At 33.5% G+C, this 19,911-nt stretch overlaps 2 protein-coding genes across 2 annotated transcripts; both read right to left on the reverse strand.

The window, feature by feature from the left end:
• Positions 1 to 2,838: 2,838 nt before the first annotated feature.
• Positions 2,839 to 5,989, reverse strand: LOC112026643 (pentatricopeptide repeat-containing protein At1g12300, mitochondrial). The gene is made up of 3 exons (XM_065778782.1): positions 5,649 to 5,989; positions 5,264 to 5,278; positions 2,839 to 4,036 (listed from the first exon to the last, which is right to left on the reverse strand). Exons 1-3 carry the CDS (start codon positions 5,987 to 5,989, stop codon positions 2,839 to 2,841), a joined length of 1,554 nt encoding a protein of 517 aa, XP_065634854.1.
• A 2,243-nt stretch (positions 5,990 to 8,232) lies between these two features.
• Positions 8,233 to 18,446, reverse strand: LOC112029711 (uncharacterized). Its single transcript, XM_024062403.2, has 9 exons — positions 18,138 to 18,446; positions 15,793 to 16,002; positions 15,518 to 15,620; positions 15,116 to 15,195; positions 14,958 to 15,035; positions 14,411 to 14,502; positions 9,097 to 9,208; positions 8,536 to 8,661; positions 8,233 to 8,453 (listed from the first exon to the last, which is right to left on the reverse strand). Exons 1-9 carry the CDS (start codon positions 18,375 to 18,377, stop codon positions 8,340 to 8,342), a joined length of 1,155 nt encoding a protein of 384 aa, XP_023918171.2. The 5' UTR covers positions 18,378 to 18,446; the 3' UTR covers positions 8,233 to 8,339.
• Positions 18,447 to 19,911: the final 1,465 nt, after the last annotated feature.

The raw sequence follows: 19,911 nt of genomic DNA on the forward strand, positions 1-19,911 counted from the left end.
GGCTGTTTAACTGAGTTTTAGTGGCTTACTGATTACCCAAAAAACAAGTTATAAATAAATAAATAAAAACTGATGTTGCGTTCTCTCTCTCGTTCTTTCAGTTCAGAAGCAATGTCAATGAAGACAATGCTCGAGACTGCTTCCATGAAGTTCAAGATTGGCAAGGTGAACTCTAACTTGTTTTTTGTTTGAAATTTCAAACTTCGTTGTCTTCTTTCTTTCTTTTCATTTGCGGTTTTTTGTTCATGTATTTGGAACCCTAAACTCCCTAATATATGGTTTTGGTGTTTGGATATCATTGATTTTAAATCCTTCAGATTCATTACTGAAGCACAATATTTCAGCATTATGTTGCTTTAGGTTTTTATTTTCTGGATATAGGCAAGTTGAAATTGCAAATTTCCTTGAGTTATGATTGGGTTTTGCTTTATTTTCCATTTAGATATCAATGAATTCAAATCCTAAATTCTAACCACTGGATTACGATATTAATAGTTCTATACATACATAAACCTCCGCAAATCCATGTATGTACGTGAAGAAGGTAAGGATAAAAACAAAACTCATTTGTTTTGTTCCCTTTTTATTTGTTGTTGGATTTTTGCAGCAGCCCATTACATCACTGATCTTGTAATGTATTTTAGTCTCTTAATCTACAAAGTCTAGATGATAACTCCTCTTCTTAAATTAGCATATAAGTTTCTGATCCTAGTAATTTTTTAGCATAGATCTCTTGCTGCCTCCACAGCTTCTTTGACAGCTAGACAGATGATTGTCTGCTAGTCCTGAGTTTCCAACTATGGCAGCCAGCTACGATCCTTTTGCCATCTCAATCTATGAAAGCAAAACCTGACCCTCCCCATCTTTTATTCTTTGATCTTCTACCACGCAAAATACCCATAAGCTCTATTCCAGTTTCAAAGTAAGATACAACTCTCCATTGTACATTTTCATAATATTTTATCAATAGATTTGATCTGGCAATTTAGGATAAATGTATATCCTACCTATGTTTTATTCTAAAATGTGTATAAACTATAATGACAAATTTAGTGAGAAAAAAAAAGCTCTACATATGAGGCAAGTAATTGTAACAGGGGGATTGCAAGTATACCAAATCCATCAAAGGTCAAAGGTCAGAATATTAGTGGTAGTAGAAAGAAGATGATCTCTAAAATTAACTACTAAGTAAGGAAAACTACTAGTATCAAATGGTCTTTGGCTTATATTCAATTGACCTATGTCGAGCACCCAAATTACCCCATGAGCATAACCAATTGCAAACAAATTATTCTGTCATTTCACAAATACATAAAACTAATTGCACATTCACAATGTTGCATCAACTGAAGTTCAAGATAATTTTCACAAAAATAAGTTCAAATTTACAACACTAGTGCTCAACATAATTCCAAGGAAAGATAGCAAAACTAGAATAGCAACAAACAACCTAGTGCCGATACAAGAAAATAAATATCACCAGGTAAAAGAATAATTTGCAACGAAAATACCTAGTCCTTAATCAGCAGTCAATAAGTTGATATGATTACATACAGTACAAAATAAAACAATAAGTTTACTCCAATATAAAGATGGCTTTATCTAATAGGGGAGGGAGGGAGGCATGAAGCAACCAAAAGAACCAAACTAATTATACTATTTGTTTCACTGTTGTCCAAGTGTTATGTAAAAATAACTAAATTTGTCCCTAGGGGTGGGTCCAATGGCCCTGCCTTGGTAAGGTTCCTCGTTATGGGAAAAAAAAAAAAAGAATAAATAAATAACAAAATTTACTAATAATGGCACTCTTACTTTAGAACAACTATCCTACATACCCTCAAATGAATAAAGGTTCAAGAATCTCTAGTAACACTCAAATCGTAGTAAGCACAAACAGAACATCAGAATTATGAAGGTTGAACACAAAATAGATCCTACCTTTTGGCAAAAGACAAGTAAAAGGTATGAAAATGAAAGAGACAGTAGCTTAAACTAATTAGAAGTCTGACAGCTCAATCTATTGTGGTTTTAAAACAATAGTTTAACTTACAAGCACCCATAACCTGCTTTAAAACTAAATTTGATAAGCAAATTATAACCAGACTACTTTTGTAAAATTGAAATTGATTCAAGAACTAATTTTGTGCAGAACCTGATCACAAAGGGTTTAAGAATTTTGGGGCTGTTTTAGGGAGTGCATACCTAAAATCGCAACAAAAGATTGGACCATAAAAGGAACAAACAATCTTGTGCACAGAATGGGAAAGAAATACCATATCAGAAAAAGTATTAAATTTTATTGGAAGCAAATATACATCGCTCACATAATGACTAGTGATGGGTTAAAATATAAAAGTTGTCTTTGATCTTGAGAAACTAAATAACCTTCACTCAAACTTTGGAAGCAGCTCTTGAATATTTTCATCTACTTGATTAGACAACAGCAAGTCAACAAACAAGGCAGCAGTTGTTGCGTTTGCTGAAAATCCCTTGTCAACCATCATTTTGAGATATTTCATTGCCTTTGATGTCTCTCTATGTTGCAAAAACCCTTGGATTAATGCGTTATATGTGTGCTCGTTAGGTGAACAACCATTGCCATCCATTTTCTCAAGCAGCTCACTCGCTTCATCAACGAGTCCATTCTTGCAAAATCCTTTGATCATTATAGTGTAAGTCCAAACATTAGGTTTCAATCCTTTTGCAGGAAGACCACTAAAGATTTCTCTTGCAGTCGTAAGTCCTCCAACATTGCAGAAACCATCAATCAAGATACTGTAAATCACAATATTACAGTCTAGCCTTTTGTCTTCCATCTCCTGAAACAATGCCATTGCCTCATATCACTTCCTTGTTAGACATTTCATGAAAGAGACGCATTGCCTCATCAATTATTTTACTTTTGCAATATCCATTTATCAATATGCTGTAGCTAAACACATCGGGTGAACAACCCTTCTCAACCATCGTATTAAACGTCTTAACTGCCTCATCCATTTGGTTTTGCAAACAATAACCATCAATCAAAGAATTGTAAGTGACTTTGTCAGGATCAATGCCTCTTTGAATCATCTCTTCAAATACTTCTTTTGCCTCCATCAACATCCCTTCTTTGCAAAGTGTGTCCACCAATATGTTGAAGGTTCGCACATTTGGCATGATCTTCCTTTGAAGCATCTCATTCAACAAGGTAGCAGCCTCCCTCCACCGGCCAAAATTGCATAGTCCTTGAATTACGCAACTGTAAGTGACAACATTTGGCTGAATGCCTTTACTCATCATTTCAGATAAAAGGTTCAAAGCCACAGTTACCAATTTGTCCTTACATAAACTGTCAATGATCATGCTATACAGCACCACATTTTGTTCAAAATTCCCTTTTTCAAGCTTCCTGAGCAACCTAATAGCCACACCAGTCTGGCCAATCTTACACAGACCATTTACTATCGTTCCACAAGTATATGCATCAGGTTCATACCCTTTGTTCTCCATTTCTTCAACCAACCTCACAGCTCCAGAAATATTACCTTTAAGACAAAGCCCCTTGACAAGAGTGGTTAGAGTAATATGGTTTGGTTGATATCCAAGTTTCAAAATTGTTGCTATGATAGAGAAACCAAAATCGACCCGGTTCAGATGGCAGAAGCAATTAATCAAAACAGTGAGAGTATAAACATTGGGAGAGATTCCGAATGATTCCATTCGTTTAGTTAGAGTAACGACTACAGAGTAATGCTTCATTCTTGCAATGGCACCCAACAATAGAGTAAAATCTCCAATGAAAGGCAAAGGGTGCATGTGAAGCATTATATCAAACAGGCCTAAGGCATGATCAAGATTCTTAAAGGTTCCAGACTTGCAGTGATCTCTCACAGATTTCAACAACTGATTCCGATTCTGATATGGGGTTTTCGCATTTTCTCTAGTAGTAGAACAATAATGATAAGAAGTAAAAGCACGAAATGGAACGCTTACTCTAATAATCAAACGATTGCATATAAAAAGAAGAGAGGGTGTTGATTTACCCATTTCACAAAGACGAGATTCTCAGCTACCAACTCCGGTCGGGTTTGGTTTTGGCTTAGCTTCGGAACTTCAAGAATCGAAACGAGGAGAAGTCACGGAGGTGGAGTGGCAGATCGGAGAGCGAAGCATTGAGGTCGAAGGTAAAGACTGAGAATGATTTGTAAAGATTAAATTAATTGGAAACTCGTTCAGAGCCCTTTTTGACCCCTCCAAAAAAAATAAAATAAAAAATAAAAAAAATTGTAAGGTTAAAAAATTGTGAAAAAAAATGAAGTGTATAATATAAAATTATAAAATTAAAAAAAAAATAAAAAAGTAAAACTCATTTATGACTTAAAAAATGTTGAATTCTTACCCCAAGTATAATTTGAACTCATATATGTGTAATTGTAATTTTTATCTTATGTATATATTAAGAGGATTCATAAAATTAGTTATTGTTTTTTTTTTCCTTTCAAAAAATCCCTAAATTAATTAATTAACAACTTAAAAATGAGGTTAAAATAGTAAATTAATAAAAGAAAGTTAGTTATTATTTTTTTTATTGTCAAAAATACCCTTACATAAAACTTAAAAATGGTGTTAAAATAGTAAATTGACAAAAATAATAAATTCCTACTTCTACTTTGAAATGTCTTCACGCTTCTAATAAACTCATACTTTTACGTTGATTTAAATTCCTACTTCTACTCACTAACTTCTTACAAAATATGATCACTCTTTTGTTAGTTTTAAAACTCCTCCAATCTACAAAACTCACCCTACGTTTGTTTGTTTGTTTGTTTTTTTTTTTTTTTTTTTTGTGATTGGAAAAAATAGAAATCCCAAATTTCCCATAAAGAAAAAAGAAAAAAAAAGGAAAAGAAAAAGAAAAAGAAAAAGAAGAGTAAACTCATGTGTATATAAAAAAAAATTAAAATTAAAAATTAAAAAAGAGAAAGTAAAACTCATTTATGACTTGAAAAATGTATAACTCTTACACTAAATATAATTTGAATTTATATATGTGTAATTGTAATATATATATATATATTTATATATAAAAAATTAAAGTCAAAATTGAGAGAAAATCTAAATGTATATATTTTTAATTATCAAATGAGGAAGGCTAGTCCTAGCAACTAGAAGTCTCATTTAGGCTCATGTAGGGTATATATATTGCCCCACTTCATTATTATAAAAAAGACAAATATTTTATAATTAATTTATTTGAGTCTTTACTATAATGTTCACTGACCTTTTTATCCAGAACCTGTAATAGTAAGACATATTAATAAGTTGAAACTTGAAACTTGTGAATTGATATATGCTTTAAGTACTAAGTTGTGAAAGAGGTAGGGTTCAAGTGATAAGTTTAATTGCAATGGTATTTTATGTTTGTGGCTCAAACCACATTTCCTCCTATCCACTATTTACCAATAAATATTTTTATCTTGAAAAGAGACTGCGAATAATTTGTATCTATGTAAAATTATAAATTTGTGCATCAACATATTCTTTTATGGCCAATGGTGTTACCAATTTTAATTGAAACTTTTCACCAAGACTGGCTACATACAGACTGAGAGAAAAATATGTACTTATTTTTTTGTTAAATATCATTTAAATAATATTTATTTAACTTTCTAATTAGAGTAATGACTACGGAGTAATGCTTCATTCTTGCAATGGCACCCAACAATTGAGTAAAATCGACAATGGAAGGCAAAGGGTGCATGTGAAGCATTGTATCAAACAGGCCTAAGGCATGATGAAGATTCTTAAAGGTTCGAGATTTGCAGTGATCTCTCACAGATTTCAACAACTGATTCTGATTCTGATATGGGGTTTTCGCATTTTCTCTAAAAGTAGAACAATAATGATAAGAAGTAAAAGCACGAAATGGAAATGGAAATGGAAGGCTAACTACTCTAATAATCAAATGATTGCAAATAAAAAGAAGAGAGGATGTTGATTTACCCATTTCAGGTTTTCACAAAGAAGAGATTCTCAGCTACCAACTCGAGTCATGGAGGTGGAGTGGCAGATCGGAGAGCGAAGCTGTGAGTTCGAAGGCAAGAGTAAAGACTGAGAATGATTTGTATTTCTGAATTAATTGGTATCTTGTTCAGAGCCCTTTTTGACCCAAAAAAAAAAAAAAATTGTAAGGTTAGACATACTTTGTTTTCTTTTTTTTGAAATTTATATGAAGAGTATAATATTAAAATAATAAAAAAAAAGTAAAAAAAACCATAAAGAAAAAAAAAACAAGTAAACTCATGTGCCTATAAAAAAAAAACTAAAATTAAAAATTAAAAAAGAGAGTGTAAAACTCATTTATGACTTCAAAAATGTTTAACTCTTACGCTAGATATAATTTAAACTTGTGGGGGGATAAAGCCCAGCCATACGTAGTGGGCCTAAAGTCCAAGGTGAAGATTAGTCTATGTCCGAGGAGGCTCAAATTGTCGAGGGGTATTTCGCATGAAATGAGGATATATGGGGGCGAATAAACTTCGTTCGAAGAGAGAATCGGTGTTCCGAAGAGACGATCATCCTCAGATGAAAGGATTTTGGGGTCATGTAAAGATCTGGGGGGTTTGAAGGGGTTTACAAGTGACTTTAGCAATTTGGATCAACTCTAGACATGCCTGGAGATAAGAGGAACAGAGAAATATCTAAAAGGAAAAGCTGTCACTACCGTATTAAATGCACTGCAACAACTTTTCTGGCCGCATTTATGTGGAGAAGACCTCTGAATAGTACACCTGGATTTACCGTCATTCACAAAAACTAAGGGAGATACATGACATGACATGCACTCAAGTGGGGAGCTGGATGAAGAACAAGTGGACGATGGGGATGATAGTGGAGGAAGATATATAAAAAAGAAGGGTTCCTAAATGAGGAGGGGGGGACAAAAAAAAAGAATTGTAACCTGTATCCAATCTATCATAAGCTTTTTCGGACTTGAACTTACTTAGTCTTTACGTGTATTTTTTATGCTGGTTTATACTTGTATGCTGTGATTAACCGTTGTTAGCTCTATAGTTAACCTAGTTCTATCACCCACGCTCTACAAATTTATTGTTTTTGGGCTTGGGCCACAAATCCTAACCCTACAAAACTCATATATATGTAATTGTAATATATATATATATATATAATTAAAGTTAAAACTGAGAGAAAATATAATTTAATTCTTAATGAGAGAGAGAGAGAGAGAGAGAGAGAGAGAGAGAGAGAGCGAACGAGCGAGTAAACTCATCTGTGACTATATAAATAATTACAGTCAATGCTGAAAGAAAATCCAATTAGATTCTAAATCGGATTCCAATTGTTATCTAATTTTACGCCACATATCTTTTCTAAGTTTTTAAAATTTTTGTTCTAAGTGAGTTAATGCTGTGTAAAAGACAAAGAGTATAATATAAATAAACCATCAAAAACTAAATAAAGAAAGAGGGGAAAAGAGAGAGAGTAAAATCATGTGTATATAAAACATTCTAAAATCAATATATATATAAAAGCAGAAATTTCATGCAAGAGAGTATGAGGTTTTGCCATGTGGTGCACTCTATGAAGAGAAGTAAGATACTCTTAAGCCATATCAGAGATAAGAACAAATTTAAAAGTGAAGAATCTTTATTTCCTTTGGTTCAATGTTTAAAGACTAATTTTTGTTACATTTTTTATTCAATATTTTAAGACTACTATTTATTTCATGTGGCTTAATGTTTCAAGACTTTCCCTCTCTCACACACACAAAAACTCTTTGTATTTTCATTCATCCTTTTCACTTTTACTCCTCTATATACACATGTCCATAGCCTTTTATACCATCTTATCTCAAATACACTTAGACAAAAACTGATGTCATTTAGTTTTAACCTTTCAATGACACCTACATAACTCCACGTAGCAGTATTATTTGATCGTAACCTGTATGAGTAGGCTATGACTAATGGAGGGGGCTTGCGTTTTTTATTCAGTGACAATAGCTTACAATTTTGATGTTGAAGTCAGACATTGTAGATTTTGTGAAGGTTATGATTTGTTTGTAGACTTTGGGTGTTTGAGATTTTGGTTTGGGAATGTTATAAATGTATTTATTTTAGAACTAAAGAAAAAGCAAAAGAAACATTCTAATTGATTATTTATAAAGTTAGCTTTTTTTTTTTTTTTCCTTTAATTTTGTGTTAGAATTCATAATTTGTAGGTTAAGTCAAAAAAAAAAATGATTATTCTCAGATGTGAGACTCCTTATTGATCATCTTGATTGAGCTTGTTGTCTCAAAAGGAAGAACTTGGATACCCCATATGCAAATCAACTTCTACTGAAAATTGCATACTCGGCCTTTGTTTATTAGTTTCCAAAGAGCAGCCTTGGCTTCCTCTAATGTTTCAACAGCATGCCCTTCTTCAAATGATATTCTTTGTATGTTGAACTGCAAAATAAATTAAAAAGATTGATTTGTATGCCCTTCTTCAAAGGAAACTCTAGAAAAGGTTGTTGCTAGAAAGCAGAACCTGTGCGCCTTGCCGGACCCGGATATCAGTTCCCTTGCTGTCTATTGATATAAGAGCAGCATCATCTACCTCAGATTCAGCGGACAAAAGCTCTTTCAGGGGCTTTGAAAATATTGCATTCAGTTCCTAAAGGAGCAAAAAGTTAAACCAATCAAGTGCCAAATAATACAAAGTAAAACACATAAAATTGCATTTATTAATAAAGCATCAAGCAAAATCTACAAGCTAAACCAAATTATCTGATTGAAGATGCCACACAAGTTGATAATTACTACAGAAGGACATAAACATAACAGACAGGAAAAACACAGCGTGCTGAAAAGGACCTTTAATCTTTCTCAGGTATATTAAAAATAACAGAACACTTCACTGTTGAAGCAAAATAATCTCTATATAATGGTGACATGCAAGACAATTCAACACTAACAATGATCATACTGACAATAAGATAAGTAATAATACATGTCAAGAGACTAAAGAACACTCATCATCCTCTTCTCGCCCCCTATCCCCCCAACTCCGCCCTTTTTGGGTGGCTTTCAAAAAATTCCATAATTTTACCTTCAGGTTTTGCTCGCCTCCATCAACTGCAATCTTATCAGGATGAAGCATCTCATATTCCTTTACATCAACCCAGGCAACAGTTCCAAAACCTCCAATGAAATATATGTCACTGGCACCAAGGAACAAATTTTATAAGTTCATCATGCTTGCGCTGTCATGCATTTGCTGCTACTAGTTCAATTGGAATTCCCAGACAAAATTATTACAATGAAGTGCAATGAGGTTGGGAGAAAAAGTCATTGGATATGCCAGCCAATTTACTGCAGCTTAGAATTCATAAAAGTAGATAACATAACAGATGCAAGAATTAATGGTTAACACACATTGACAAAAAATAGATGAGGTGTTTCATAAGGCATGCTTTTCTTCGTTTAATCAAGATACAGAAAAAGAAAATGCCAATGTCATTGGAGAAATGTTATTGCATCAATATCTTAACATCTAATCAATATCAATATATATATAAAAGCAAAGACTTCATGTGAAAGAGTATGAGGTTCTGCCATATGGCGCACTCTATGAAGAGAATTGAGATACCCTTAAGCCATATTAGAGATAAAAACAAATTTAAAAATGGAGACTCTTTATTTCCTTTGGTTCAATGTTTCAAGACTAATTTTTGTTACATTTTTTATTCAATGTTTTAAGATTGCTATTTATTTCATGTGGTTCAATGTTTCAAGACTTTCCATCTCTCACACACACACAAAAAACTTTTTGTATTTCCATTCATCCTTTTCACTTTTACTCCTTTATATACACGTGTTCATAGCCTTTTATACCATCCTATCTCAAATACGCTTAGACAAAAATGATGTCATTTAGCTTTAACCTTTCAATGACACCTACATAACTCCAATGTTGCAATATCATTTGATCGTAACCCGTATGAGTAGGCTATGACCAATGAAGAGGGCTTGTGCTTTTTATTTAGTGACAATAGCTTATGGTTTTGATATTGAAGTTAGACATTGTGGATTTTGTGAAGGTTATGATTCACTTGGAGTTTTTGGGTGTTTGAGATTTTGGTTTGGGAAAGTTATAAATGTATTTTATTTTAGAACTAAAGAAAAAGAAAAAGAAACATTCTAATTGATTATTTATGAAGTTAGCTTTTTTTTTTTTCATTTTTTTTTTTTTTTATGTTTCTTTTTTTTTTCCTTTTTTTTTTTTTTTTTTGTGTGTGTGTGTGTGTGTGTGTGTTAGAATTCATAATTTGTAGGTTTCTTTGTATGTAGCCATAGTGATAAAAACAAAAATTGATGGTTACTTGAAGTATTTTTCACTTTTTTCTAAAGGATACGGAAGCCCAACTAAAGCCAATTGAATTTTGATAAATGAATATGTTTTTAGCAAATTTCCCTTTGTTGAATCACATTCTCTTTATATTGATACGTACAAATGATTTCCTTAATTTCATTGAAATAATTAATTGGGTGTTTGTAATCAAGGTTTCCATATTTGGTTGTGAGAATAGAGTAGTTGAGAAAGTATTTGGTAGGTTGCTTAAATTTATGGAAAGAGATAATAACAAATTTAAAAGTGAAGACTCTTTATTTCCTTTAGTTCAATGTTTCAAGACTAATTTTTGTTACATTTTTTATTCAATGTTTTAAAACTACTATTTATTTCATGTGGTTCAATGTTTCAAGACTTTCCATCTCTTACACACGCAAAAAACTTTTTGCATTTCCATTCGTCATTTTCACTTTTACTCCTTTATATACACATGTCCATAGCCTTCCATACCATCCTATCTAAAATACACTTAAACAAAAAATGATGTCATTTAGCTTCAACCTTTCAATGACACCTACAAAACTCTAACGTTGCAGTATCATTTGATCGTGTAACTCATATGAGTAGGCTATGACCAATGAAGGGGACTTGCGTTTTTTATTCAGTAACAGTAGCTTACGGTTTTGATGTTGAAGTCAGACATTGTAGATTTTGTGAAGGTTATGATTCACTTGGAGTCTTTAGGTGTTTGAGATTTTGGTTTGGGAAAGTTATAAATGTATTTTATTTTAGAACTAAAGAAAAAGAAACATTCTAATTGATTATTTATGAAGTTATTTATATATATATATATATATTATAATTTTGTGTTAGAATTCATAATTTATAGGTTTCTTTGTATGTAGCCATAGTGATAAAAACAAAAATCAACGGTGACTTAAAAGTATTTTTCACTTTTTTTTAAAGGATACGGAAGCCCAACTAAAGCCAATTGAATTTTAATAAATGAATGTGTTTTTAGCAAATTTTCCTTTGTTTAATTACGTTCTCTTTATATTGATACTTACAAATGATTTCCTTAATTTCATTGAAATAATTAATTGGGTGTTTGTAATCAAGGTCTCCATATTTGGTTGTGAGAATAGGGTGGTTGAGAAAGTGTTTGATAGGTTGCTTAAATATATGTAATTTTAGGATATAAAAGTATTTTATATTTTAAATTCTTATTTGTAGATTTCAAAATCATTTAATCACTTTGAAAAATAAAATCTACTTTTAACAATAAATATTATAATATATTATAATCGTACAATGTTATACAATTTTTTAAAATAAATTATGAATTAAAAAAAATCAAGTTTCAAAGTATTTAACAATATTGTGGACAAACATAAATATTATACAAAAAAATAAGTATTAAGTATTATATGTAGATTTTAATATACATAAAAATGATTTCAAATGAGATTGTAAAGTAGTTCGTGCATCGCGCGGGATATCATCTAGTTATTTCAAAGATAAATGGCAATGCCTAATACATAGTTCCATTTAATCATATTAAGCTGTTTTTACTCAAGAGTTGTATCTTGATTATAACTACCTCTTATTATTCTGGGGAAATAATGTCATTCCTCCCAGATTTTCTGGTTGGTAAGAATTAAGCCCAAAACTTCTAATTGTTTCAATTAAAAACCCTGAACTTCTAAAAGAGTTTCAATTCATCTCCTTCATCCATCTTTGTTAACTAAGCTCTCTAATAGCACACGTACATGAAAAAACAACCTAGAAAAGGTAAAAGTTTCAATGTTAAGAGTTTAAAGGGACTCAAAATTCAACCTCAAAGGGGTGCTCTGTGTGTGTGTGTGTTCAAGAACCTTGAGTTAGGATTTGGGTGACTTGGGTCCTGACAGATGGTGAGAATGTGTTTTTTGGCAATTAATAGGTCACAGGCTTAGCTGCTGACCAAGCACTCCTCCCACTTCTCACTCTGCCACAACAAATGTTTACAACACCTGCACAAACCCCAATCAATTAGCATGAATCCACCTTTCAAATGGTTTGAGTCATGGGTTCAACACCATGGCTCCATCCCCATGGTTATATTTTTACAACAGAATTTCTACACAAGCCCCTCTAAATGATGGGGCTGTGAAAAGGGTATTGGTGGCAGCTTGGGTGGAGCTTGATCACGGTAATATAGATGATTGGTTGGGTTTGAGGAGGTGGTGGGTGAGGGGTGAGGTATGTTAAGAAAAGAAAACAGAAAGATGGCAGTGTCCAATTTAGGGTTCTTAGATGTTGTGATGTTCAGCAGGCAATGAGAAGGCTTTTTGTGTTGGGGTGCTCAATGGCAGCAGGTTTGGCTTTCAATGTGCTTTGGGGCTCCCAATGGGTGCAGCACTGCAGACAACTTGATGGTGATTTAGTTTAGTTGGCAGGTTTTATGGGATTGATAGGGTGTTCACCTTGAGGTTGTGGGAATATTAGATCATGGAATGGGGACAGGTTGTGGATTCTGAAATCCCAGGCCATAAGAGGTGTCAGTGGTGAGTGGGGTATTTAAGGTGTGATTCAGAGAAGATTAGGTTTGGGTTTGGGATCTGTTGGGCTTTTGGGAGGTGGTGCTTTGATAGTTCTATGGTCATAGATTTGAAGATGGCCAGGTGGACGTGGGATTCAAGGGAAGTTAATGATTCTTCTCAATTGTATACTATCTTTCTGATTAAGTTTTATCTTCCTATAAGATTCAGGTTAAGAAGGCACTGAGAACTGATGTTCATAATCTACCTATTGTCCACGCCCTAAGAGCCTAAAAGAATAGTCCCTGCAAGCACCTATCATAGAAAGCTTTCAGAGGCTCCTCCTCCATGAAAATAACCCCCCATCCCAATGTGGTAGTTTGAGTATAAAAAAGCTACAAATTATATCATAAATCAAACTCAAATAATCATGTGTAACATTTGTTACAGAATAAGCATAAAGTGAATATATCAATCAAGTCACAAGAAACTGATGACAAACCTTATGTTCTGCATCCTAAAATAGTAAAAGTTCCCCCACTGTTGAGAAGGCCCTTGTTGATGCTTTGCTATGTATTGCTTATGAGCCCATTCCTAGCAATACAATTGTTCCAGTGTTAAAACAGCATTTTCTATCATTCTAGGGGGTGAGGGGAATGAAAGAAATTTGAGAACAGCAGTAGCTGCTCCAAACTTACTTTTAGGATATCTGGTCCTCCAAACTTACAATTATTCATTCCCAGATTTATGGGATAGGACTATCTATGCAATGAGTCACACAAAAAAAGGGTATTGCCCAGAGATGGTAACCAAAAAATAACTGATTTGTAAAATATTATCAACCAAAATTATTAATTTTTTAAGTAAAAAGAAACAGTAAATTCCAACTATTTTCTAAGATCATGTCATATGCCAGCTTATAATGGGTCCCATCACCCATGCTTTGTTTTCCAAAGCATTCTTACTGAAGAAGAAGAAAAACATAAACTTCCAACTTTTTTCAGGCATACCACAATATGTCCTTCCTAACATATCAATTGCAAACTCACCTGTTCATTCTCTGAAAGTGGGTAGACATCACCAAAAATTGTTACCCTTGCATTTCAGAGAAGATTAGGTTTGGGTTTGGGATCTGTTGGGCTTTTGGGAGGTGGTGCTTTGATAGTTCTATGGTCATAGATTTGAAGATGGCCAGGTGGACGTGGGATTCAAGGGAAGTTAATGATTCTTCTCAATTGTATACTATCTTTCTGATTAAGTTTCATCTTCCTATAAGATTCAGGTTAAGAAGGCACTGAGAACTGATGTTCATAATCTACCTATTGTCCACGCCCTAAGAGCCTAAAAGAATAGTCCCTGCAAGCACCTATCATAGAAAGCTTTCAGAGGCTCCTCCTCCATGAAAATAACCCCCCATCCCAATGTGGTAGTTTGAGTATAAAAAAGCTACAAATTATATCATAAATCAAACTCAAATAATCATGTGTAACATTTGTTACAGAATAAGCATAAAGTGAATATATCAATCAAGTCACAAGAAACTGATGACAAACCTTATGTTCTGCATCCTAAAATAGTAAAAGTTCCCCCACTGTTGAGAAGGCCCTTGTTGATGCTTTGCTATGTATTGCTTATGAGCCCATTCCTAGCAATACAATCGTTCCAGTGTTAAAACAGCATTTTCTATCATTCTAGGGGGTGAGGGGAATGAAAGAAATTTGAGAACAGCAGTAGCTGCTCCAAACTTACTTTTAGGATATCTGGTCCTCCAAACTTACAATTATTCATTCCCAGATTTATGGGATAGGACTATCTATGCAATGAGTCACACAAAAAAAGGGTATTGCCCAGAGATGGTAACCAAAAAATAACTGATTTGTAAAATATTATCAACCAAAATTATTAATTTTTTAAGTAAAAAGAAACAGTAAATTCCAACTATTTTCTAAGATCATGTCATATGCCAGCTTATAATGGGTCCCATCACCCATGCTTTGTTTTCCAAAGCATTCTTACTGAAGAAGAAGAAAAACATAAACTTCCAACTTTTTTCAGGCATACCACAATATGTCCTTCCTAACATATCAATTGCAAACTCACCTGTTCATTCTCTGAAAGTGGGTAGACATCACCAAAAATTGTTACCCTTGCATTTGACAAGCCACTCCATCCAGGTATCTATGAAACTTAACTGTCAAAAATGGAGAACAGAAACTTTCCCAAATACAATTAATGAGAGAAAAGATCAAATAACTAACCTGCACAACAAGCGTGCATCTTGGGTCAAATAACAAATTCCGTGTGTGGATGGCTAATGGTGAAAATGAAAATATTGGATCTGTAAATACAATGTGCCACAAATGACAAATCAAAAAAATCACACATGAATGATCTTCATAAATAAACAAATGACTATCAACAGCCCAACCAGAGGGCCATATTCTTAATGCAACAAAGGCCCACTAAACAGTCTGAAGTCTGAACCATTAAGTTACTGTTTATGACGGACAAGAACACAGTTAGGGAATGACAGTATACTTCCCAGTAAGGCATTGGTAGGAAACAAAAGGTTCAACAATATATGCAAACCACAAGCTAAATTTTACAGAGGAATAAGAGACTGGATCATTCAACTAACTACTAGAAATTCAATGACTTACGCCCCATTGAATCAGGTGCAAAATCAACCAAAGAACCAAATGGATACCCTTCTCGTCGGTGGTGCATCCGAGACATCACAGTGCACAAATGAGCAAATCTGGCCTTAAATTACAAAGCAAGATGCTTCAGAAGTTGACAAACAACACAATGACAAAAATTAAGATGGGTAAGCCACTATTATATGCGACCCAAAGATGACACCAGCAAAGGGTAAGAAAGAAACAACTTACAAGAGTGAATAATATCTTAGAACAAAATAATAGCAAATATTTACCTGCTCCATCAGATTGCGAACTGCTAAGGCTGGTCGAGGTAAACCATGAGCTGAGGTTGCACTCTGCACTCCACCGGAAATTGGTGTTCGAAATAGCCCAGCTCTGGTTCCACCTCCAGCTACACTTCCACCTGGGGCTATAAGAGGCATGTCCCCTTTTTGTCCCTCATCTGCATCATTCTCACTACTTTGATTGTGATTTAAATTATCCTTCACAACACAAAGAAGGCCATTACAGCTAAGCCAATATGATATCCATTCATTGTCAATATTATGGTAAATTAGACGCTTCATGTATCAAGAAGGAACATAGCAGAACTATAGGCTATGAGTAGAGACATCCTTCAAAATCCTTTACCCTTTCTTTGGAAAAATAGAAAATTGTAAATATGCCAAGAATGAAACCCCCAAGCTTCCCACATTGCCTAAATCAACATCCTGTTTTAAGAAAACATGTTTCTTCTCTAGTCTTTGAAAAGTAAAATGCATATTTTGAATTTTTTTTGATAAGTAATTAGAGGGGTGTGTGGGTAGCGTGTAGGCACCATCGCGAGCCAAGAGCTTTATGGGGTCCCTAATGTAAGGACAAAAGCTGTGGTTGTCTGAGATGCCGTTGTTTCTATCAGATCCTCTACCAGTGCAAAGAGCCTTCCGAGGTCCCGTGTTAAGGGATAAGTACTCGGCTGCTTGTCGGAGGACCTCTTTTTAGCATAAAATGAAAACTTTCAAAAATATTAAAATTACAAACACAAAAGGTATTGATTACAGTCCAGCATCAAAGACATTTCCTTAATATTTCTTTTTTGATAAATAATAACTTCTATTGAGAGATATGGAATGCACCAATATCACAACTAAGCTCATAAATTACAACATTTTCATAATATTTCATAAATTTATGCTCCAAACAACTGCCTTCTAGTCATAAACTACATAGACACTAGGTGGCCCCAGTTGCAACTTGGATAAAGAAAGACAAGAATTCATGCTACCACCCATAATTCCCAAATTTCAAATTTAAGCTTTCATATGCAATATAGCCAAATAGCAACATAAAATAGTCAATACAGCAACTTGCCTCTCTTTTCCACACTAAAATTAAACAAAAATGATAATAGACAAACAAACACAAAATGCAAATCGTAAAAAAGCAACTTGCCTTGTCTACATCAAAATTAAAAAAGAAGTGAAAATAGTCAATATATATAGGAAGCTCAACTCACATTTTGAAATTAGATGAATGACAATGAAGCTGAAATAGGTATCATATGCCATGATATCACTTGGTTTAATATCGAAAAGGGCATATGCCAGATCTGAGGATCCCCAAACCAATCGATCATAAATTGGCACCCTTACCAATTTACCCACAAATTTAACTTTCAACCAATGCCAAACTGCACAAGTGTACAACTTAAAAATGATTGTGGCCAACCTGATGACACTAAGGCTTTATTAGCACTCAAACTCAGAAAGGTATTTCTAGATGGGCAAAAGCAAAGCTTAGGTACAATTCCTTAAGTGTTGTTCTTTAGGTTCCCCAATTGAATTCAAACACATGATTATATTCACCAATGTAACAAAAATAGTGTTCTCTCTTCTGAAGAAAATTAAATTCAAACATATGGTTCAGTGGTCAATGCAATCACATGGTTGAATTTGGGGAACCTAAGGTAACACCTAAGGAACTATACCTAAGTTTACCCTTTCCAGAATGCTAACCATACAACAACTATATATCACAGAGTATTAGCTGATACATATTAGCAACTGGCTGAAAACAGATGACTATGAGCAATACATTCTGACAGGTTATATGGCCTGCTCTGATACACAATGACAGAGAAATCTTGATATTTTTTAAATTGTACTCACAAATTTTAAAATTTACTTATGTTCGTATCTCTTCACTCGCAATACCTTAGGTCCATAAAACATGAAATCTTCTACTGTAGCCTTAATTTCCATGAATTTTCACATCCATTAGACATTCAGAAAGAGGGGTCCAATTAAAATATAAATTCTTTCATTTTTTACCAAAAATTTTAAAACTCAATGGAAATCAAACAATTCTTAATCCACCACCAAGTTGCTATAAATTTCATAACTTTTCAGAATTTCATAAAAGTTCAATGACTACCTAATAACTCAGCAATGCGCATTGTCCATACATATTTAACCAAACATCCAAACACCTATGAAAACAATAACATTCAAACTTCCCATTTTTCATATTTCCCTCAACTTTCACAGCACCCAAACACAAAATCAACAAATGGGAAAACCCAAAGTTCAGAACTTTAAACACAAACAAGCCATACACACAGGGCAATGATATGAATTACCTGAGAAAAAGAAAAACTTTCTTCAGAAACTAAGCCAGACCCATTATTCAAAGGCCCGGCCTCTTCACCATCACCACCTGGAACCTCACGTGCGAGAGCAAGAGCACGAAAGCCAGGAAAGTGAGGAGTTTCAGAGATTTTGAGAGACCCAATTCGCTTATTTGGAGCTCTGATCGAAGAGGATGGACTACATGTCTCTGGGAACTTGGAGGTGAACACAGAACTTGCAAGGGCTTCCATGAGAATATGAGAGAGTGAGAGAGAGAGTAAAGTTGTAGAGATCAAAAAAGAAAGCTGCTTTTTTTTTTTTATACGTTGAGAAAAAGAAAAACTTTCTTCAGAAACTAAGCCAGACCCATTATTCAAAGGCCCGGCCTCTTCACTATCACCACCTGGAACCTCACGTGCGAGAGCAAGAGCACGAAAGCCAGGAAAGTGAGGAGTTTCAGAGATTTTGAGAGACCCAATTCGCTTATTTGGAGCTCTGATCGAAGAGGATGGACTACATGTCTCTGGGAACTTGGAGGTGAACACAGAACTTGCAAGGGCTTCCATGAGAATATGAGAGAGTGAGAGAGAGTAAAGTTGTAGGGATCAAAAAAGAAGGCTGCTTTTTTTTTTTTTATACGAGGGTTTGGATGTGGAGGCAAAGTTGAGTTTGTGGGGTTCTGTAACTCTTTTGGTCTTAAAACACTGACAAGTGACACGCCCCACAAGCGCAATATCTCATACATTTAAAGACTAGATTTTTGCCAGTTTGATCGTACCATGATGTTTCTATTTTTTTTTTTTTGGTAGTTTTGAAAAGTTTTATTTATTGAAAGAACCGAATGGAAAGATTTGAATTTTGAATATTTTTAAAATTATTAAAAAGTATCAATAAGTTGAGTTATAATACTTACATAATAAATTGTTAACCTATCAAAAAGAAAATTGAATTATAAAACTCTTGACTTGTTTTCAATAAGTCTCTTGACTCGTTTGCAATAAGTTTAGTGAATGTGAAATTGATGCACATGTTACTTTATCAATGAGCCAAATAAAAGTAATGTTACTCCATTGACAACTAGTAAAAATTCGATCAAAAATTTCAATCCAAAAGCAAAACAGTGGTTATTTTTTTGTAATGTTTTGCCTTTGTGTCAAATTCTTAACACGTTAACAAGTTGTAAAATTTTTTTTTTAGGGGGACCAAGTTGTAAAATTAATTCTGAAAAATATTATGATGTGTTTGGTACATTAGAGTCCAATGAATTTATCTTAATGTCCTTTATGTCTATATATATATATATATATATATATATGTTTTCAAATTTTTAGTACTACGATTGATTTTTGATATTTTTTTTAATATGGATAAGAAATTTTACAAATTCAATTAATATATTCTTACCCCTTTTTAATTTATATATATATATATATTACTATATAATAAAAGTTGGATTTAGAAAATAGATTATGCCAACTTTGCCAAGAGGATTTCATCTTTAATTACCAAATGGGTCGAGATTGTGCCAAATGGATATCCTCTTTAATTGACAATTTTTTTAGGATAAAAACAACTTAATTGTTCTTATCAATTTTCCTTCTATTGCAATTGTGTACTTTTTATATTCTTACCCCTTTTTAATTTATATATATATATATATTACTATATAATAAAAGTTGGATTTAGAAAATAGATTATGCCAACTTTGCCAAGAGGATTTCATCTTTAATTACCAAATGGGTCGAGATTGTGCCAAATGGATATCCTCTTTAATTGACAATTTTT

The sequence above is a fragment of the Quercus suber genome, unplaced genomic scaffold (assembly GCF_002906115.3).
Source record: "Quercus suber isolate HL8 unplaced genomic scaffold, Cork oak 2.0 scaffold_190, whole genome shotgun sequence".
Lineage (NCBI taxonomy): Eukaryota > Viridiplantae > Streptophyta > Magnoliopsida > Fagales > Fagaceae > Quercus > Quercus suber.